General features: G+C 37.9%; 1 protein-coding gene across 1 annotated transcript; it reads left to right on the plus strand.

The window, feature by feature from the left end:
• Positions 1-4,815: 4,815 nt before the first annotated feature.
• Positions 4,816-6,205, plus strand: LOC118755974. Its single transcript, XM_036490765.1, has 2 exons — positions 4,816-5,670; positions 5,958-6,205. The coding sequence occupies exons 1-2, from the start codon at positions 4,845-4,847 to the stop codon at positions 6,131-6,133; spliced, it is 1,002 nt and encodes a 333-aa protein (XP_036346658.1). The 5' UTR covers positions 4,816-4,844; the 3' UTR covers positions 6,134-6,205.
• Positions 6,206-6,212: the final 7 nt, after the last annotated feature.

Genomic DNA, 6,212 nt, shown 5'->3' on the forward strand with positions numbered 1-6,212 from the left:
TAGAACAGAAATAAAATGTCTAATCCCAATAATCTTGTCCGACCCCCTGTGCTTAACGCACCCACACAACCAAGTGTTTCCAATTCCAACTCCAATTCTTTTAATATGGACCAATTGACTAATTTAGTGACAGGACTAGTAAACAACATTATGAGACAAGAAGGACGAAATTTAGTCCAGGCAGCTCTTAACCCCAATGCAAATTTCTCAAATATAACAGACGTAACTATTGACGCAAGTCACTTAAATAATATCACAGAGCTGGATAAAATACCGGACGTAGTTAGATGCCTCCGCGAATTTTCCGGTAATCCAGGAGAGTATAACTCTTGGAAGAAAAGTGTAGATCGCATCCTTCAGATCTACGAACCTCTTAATGGAACGCCGAAATACTACGGCATCCTGAACGTTATAAGGAATAAAGTTGTGGGCAACGCCGACATTGCCCTCGAATCATATAACACTCCATTAGATTGGAAGGCTATTTCAAGATGCCTTACCCTTCATTACGCTGACAAGCGAGATATAGGTACCCTTGAGTACCAAATGACTTCTTTAGTGCAGGGCAATCTCACTATCCAGGAATTCTACCAGCATGTTTATTCCAACCTGTCCCTCATTCTAAATAAACTGGGTTGCATGGAAATGGGTTCAGAATCCATGCATTTACTAACACGGACATATCGGGACAAAGCCCTCGACACCTTCATACGAGGACTAAAAGGTGACCTACCAAGACTTCTTGCTATGAGAGAGCCAGTAGATCTTCCTCAAACCCTCCACCTTTGCCTAAAATTGGAGAACCAAAACTTTCGTTCTCACTACGCGCTGAATAGTAATAGCCAAAATAGGAAGCCCCACGATTTCCGACCACCCCTCCCACCCAAAAAACCAAATAACGAATTTTATCCCCAATTGGCATATATGCCAATACCCCAAATGCACCAAGGAAACTTTTCAAATCATTACCGCCCTCAGGCTCCTATGAACAATTACCATCAGGCTCCCATTGATAATTACCGCAATAACCAACTTTACAGACCACTAAATCAACCTCCCACTAAACCCCAACTCCCTCGCCCAGAACCAATGGACGTCGATAAGTCCCTACACTCAAGAGCTGTTAACTATATGAACAGACCACAGATAAATAACCAAATGAAAAGACCATCAAATTTCTCACAACAAGTTCCCCTTAAACAACAGCGAAACTTCCACATAGAAGCAGGTGAACAACAAGACTACCAACAAAACTATCAGCAGGACCCACAATACGATACAGATCAATACTACCAACACGACTGGACTCCAACTCCTCAGGAGTATGAAGCCGCACTAACAGCTGAAGAAAACGGACAATCAGCTCAGACATACGCTGAAGGAAATTCACTCCCTGAAACCCAGAACCATATCGACATTCATTTTTTAGAATGAACAGTTCTTCGTTGCCATACGTAGAATGCAAAACGAAGAACGGGAAAATCCTTAAAATGCTTATCGATACAGGGTCAAGCAAAAATTATATCCAACCCTGCCATGTCCCAAAAAAAGTACCTAATGACGAACCATTTTTCGCAAACTCTATTGCAGGACAAATCCAAATTACTCATCATACAATTGTCAATCTTTTCGGCAAAAATGCCACAAGCTTAAAATTTTTCATACTTCCCACATTAAAATCCTTTGACGGTATTATAGGAAACGACAGTCTAAAAGAACTTCGTGCTACAATTAACATACATAACGACACCCTGACATTAGGTAATGGCATTATAATTAAAATTAATCAGAGACTTTCCCCTACAGTTAATAAAATAGACGTTAGAACTGACCATATGACAGCCACACAAAAACAACATATAAATTACTTAACCAAAAAGTACCCCCACCTTTTTACGGAACCGGACGAAAAACTTACTTACACAACTACGGTAGTAGGAGAAATCAGGACTTCCTCAGATACCCCAGTTACAACAAATACTTTTCCGTTCTTGACCTGAAGAGTGGCTTCCATCAGATTCCATTAAAGGAGTCCGACATTGAGAAGACAGCCTTTTCAATTAATAACGGGAAATTCGAATTTACCAGACTTCCATTCGGTCTAAAGAATGCACCCGCTATATTTCAGCGAGCTTTAGACGACATTTTGAAGGAACATATCGGTAAAACATGTTATGTCTATATAGACGACATAATAGTGTTTGGCAAAGACGAACAGAGCCACCTCCAAAATGTCGAAAAAATTTTTCACACGCTACAAAAAGCGAATATGAAAGTCCAATTGGACAAGTGTGAATTTTTTCGTAAAGAAGTCGAATTTTTAGGATTCATCATATCCCCGCTAGGTATAAAAACCAATCCCGCCAAAGTAAGTGCAATTCAAAATTTTCCATGTCCAAAAACATTGAAAGACCTTAGATCTTTCCTTGGACTATCAGGCTATTATCGGCGCTTTATCAGGGATTATGCTAAGCTAGCAAAACCTCTGACCTCGCTTTTGAGAGGGGAAGATGGACGAGTGTCCAAAAATGCCTCCAGCAGAAAGCTAGTTGTGTTCGATAGTGATGCCCTAACTGCCTTCAATAATATAAAGACAGCGTTAACTTCAGAAGAAGTAATTTTATCTTACCCCAATTTCAAAGAGGAATTTCACCTTACGACAGACGCATCAAACTACGCTCTAGGTGCTGTCCTTGAGCAATCAGGAAAACCCATTACCTTCATATCCCGCTCACTCAATAAGACAGAAGAAAGTTATGCCGCGAACGAAAAGGAAATGTTGGCAATAATTTGGGCCCTTACTTCACTGAGGAACTATTTATACGGATCCGCTAAAGTCGTAATTTTCACAGATCACCAACCGCTCACCTTTGCATTAAGCAATAAAAACCATAATGGGAAAATGAAAAGGTGGAAGTGCATCCTCGAAGAATATAACTACGAGATGAAGTATAAACCCGGAAAAACCAACGTCGTAGCAGACGCACTTTCGAGACCCCCACAAACTGACATTAATACTCTTACAGTTACAGACCATAGCGACGAAAGCTCCTCACACCTCCTTATTCCGGCCACCGAAGCCCCCATAAACGCTTTTAAAAACCAACTCTTCTTAATGATTGGCAACGAAGATAGCTACTCATTCCAGTTACCATTTCCAAGTTTCCACAGGCATACTGTTACAAAACCGAATTACTCTAACCAGGACATCATAGACATATTTAAACGCTACCTCGACCCTGCACTCGTCAACGGACTTTATACCACAGAAAGACTGATGGGAAAAATCCAAGAAATATTCCCACTCCATTTTAGCAATATAAAAATTCGCTACACACAAACTCTCCTTCAGGATATCACATCAGAAACCGAACAAGAACAAATAATCATACAAGAGCATCAGCGAGCTCATAGGAATAGCCGCGAAAACAAAACCCAAATTCTACGAAAATTCTATTTCCCAAGCATGCACGCAAAAATCGAAAAAGTTGTTAAACAGTGCTCAACTTGTAGTGCACATAAATACGATAGGCATCCAACCAAACCACAAATTCAACCGACCCCCATTCCACAGTCCCCAGGTGAAATCGTCCATGTCGACATATATTCCACCGAAAAAAAATTAATTCTTACCGCCATCGACAAATTCTCTAAATATGCCCAGGTGAAAGTAATACCTTCCAGGGCAATAGAACATATCAAAGACCCAATTAGAGAATTAATGATAGCGTTCGGAATCCCCAAACTTGTGATAATCGACAACGAAAAATCTCTTAACTCCGCTTCAATATCATCCCTACTCAGAGACCAAATGTCAATTAACATTTATACCACACCACCCTACAGTAGCACCAGCAATGGGCAAATAGAAAGATTCCATAGTACACTTTCCGAAATAATGAGATGTCTAAAAGCAACTTCCGTAGGAATAACGTTTGAAGAATTACTATTCAAATCAGTTCAAGAATACAATTCCTCAATACACTCAACGACGAAAAACAAACCAATAGACACATTTTTCGGTAATAGAATCCATAGCGACCCCCAACAGTTAGAACAACAAAGACAAGAAAACATAGCACTACTTAAGAAAAAACAAGAACTTGACCTCTCGTACCACAACAAAAATAGACCTCAAAATAAGGACTTCTCACCAGGAGAAATTATTTACGTTAAAATCAATAAAAGACTAGGTTCCAAATTGACTCCAAAGTATAAAAAGGAGAAAGTTTCGGAAAACCACAGGACAACAGTTAAGACAACATCAGGACGAATAGTTCACAAATCCCTAATAAAAACTTAATTAGTTTTCAGATAAAATGGACCACTACAAACTCTTCATTCTCCTTATTACGATCTCTACTTCTTCATCGGCCATACAAATTCTTGACTATAGTAAATCTCAATTAGTAACAATAGACAATGGACAAGCGAAAATACAGGACGGAACATTCAGACTTATTCATCTCATCGACCTAGGAAAATACGAACAATTTCTGACGGAAACCTACGACGAAATAACTGGCCAAATCCCTAAAGACAACCTTCTATATCCCGTCCTAAAACATGAAACAATCCAAACGTTCGAAATCCTTAATACCCTAAAACCTATTAATGACATTAGAAGAAAAAGATCAATTGATATATTAGGAACGGCATGGAAATTTATAGCCGGATCTCCTGATCACGAAGACTTAAATACAATAACTAATAATTTGAATAATTTAAATGAAAACAATAACAACCAAGTAGTAATAAACAATGTATTTGAAAAACGTATAAATAATATAACTGGTATGGTAAATAAGATGTTGAACACCATCAGAAAAGATGGTAGTATTGTAATGGAAACTATAGTAAATTTGCAAAACAAAATTAGATTAATAAAAGAAGAACTAATTAATATAGAATACGCCATTCAATGGGCAAAGAATGATATAATTAACTCTGTATTATTAAGTAAGGAAGAAATCGAATTTTCAATTAGCAAACTAAAAAAGGAAAAAGTTCCATTTACAAGTGCCGAAGATGCACTAAGATTAGCAAAAATAAACATTTTTAGTAAAGATATGAAAATCATTTATATTATTAAAATACCCCTAACATTAAGTGAAACATTCAAAAGAATAATTGTAAGACCCGTTAAGAAAATGAACAATATTATAATTGAAACAAAATACAAAGAAATTCTAAAAGGAAAAGATAAATTATATGGTATCAAAAATAAATGTGAAACTTACAATGATTTAATGATTTGCAAAGAAGCAGATGTCATAGATATTAGTAATGATTTATGTATATCTAGAATAATAAATAGCTTAAATTCTACGTGTAATACCACCAATGACCACCACATACCAACAATAGAAAAAATAAATAAAGGCATAATTCTACTCAATAAATTCAGCGGTAAAATAGAAGCCGATAAAATGGCACAGGAGATAAACGGGACCCATGTTGTAATATTTTACAACACAACCATTAGAATCAACAATAAAGTATATAGTAATATAGAAGTAATGCCAATTAAATCTATTCCAGCAATATTGCAGCCAACTCCATTAGAGAAGGACCATATCGAGATACTTTCGCTCGAGTCTCTAAAGGACTTACATATAAACAACACACATAAAATAAATTCTCTCAAAAAGGCAACACTATCCATCGGAGGCCGCTGTGGTGTAGTGGTAAGCAGTGCGCGCTTCCACTCCGCAACGCCTGGGTTCAAGCCCTGGTCAAAAGCAACATCGCAAAAAATATAGGCAATGGCAAACCTCCGAGTGTATTTCCGCCATGAAAGACAGCTTCTCATAAAAACACAATCGCCGTTCGGAGTCGGCGTAAAACTGTAGGTCCCTCCGCTTTGTGTGAAAACAGCAAGGCGCACGCCACAAATCGGAGGAGAAGCTCGGCCAAACACTAACATATGTGTAAGCGCCAATCTATATCCATCGGAGGCTTAATATCCATAACATCCGTGATAACAATCGCACTTTTCATTTTGCTAAAGAAAAGATCAATAAAGATACAATACATCGAGAAGGAAGTATTGAAGCCCAAAACAGGTAGCCCGCCACAAGAAAGTAATGACATTCCAACATACGTAAAATTCAACGACTTACCCTTCTATTAATGATTGAGGACAATCATACTTAAGAGGGGAGGAGTTAACACCACACCTTACAATACCTCGAATTGGACAATAACCCCAT

The sequence above is a fragment of the Rhagoletis pomonella genome, unplaced genomic scaffold (genome assembly GCF_013731165.1).
Source record: "Rhagoletis pomonella isolate Grant_MI unplaced genomic scaffold, Rhpom_1.0 Rhpom_scaffold_08156, whole genome shotgun sequence".
Taxonomy (NCBI): Eukaryota; Metazoa; Arthropoda; class Insecta; order Diptera; family Tephritidae; genus Rhagoletis; species Rhagoletis pomonella.

Coding starts and splice junctions, on each gene's coding strand:
- LOC118755974 (XM_036490765.1), top strand. CDS start 4,845: ATGGAAACTATAGTAAATTTGCAAAACAAAATTAGATTAATAAAAGAA. Junction 5,671..5,957: donor GGCAACACTATCCATCGGAG/GCCGCTGTGGTG, acceptor TATCCATCGGAG/GCTTAATATCCATAACATCC.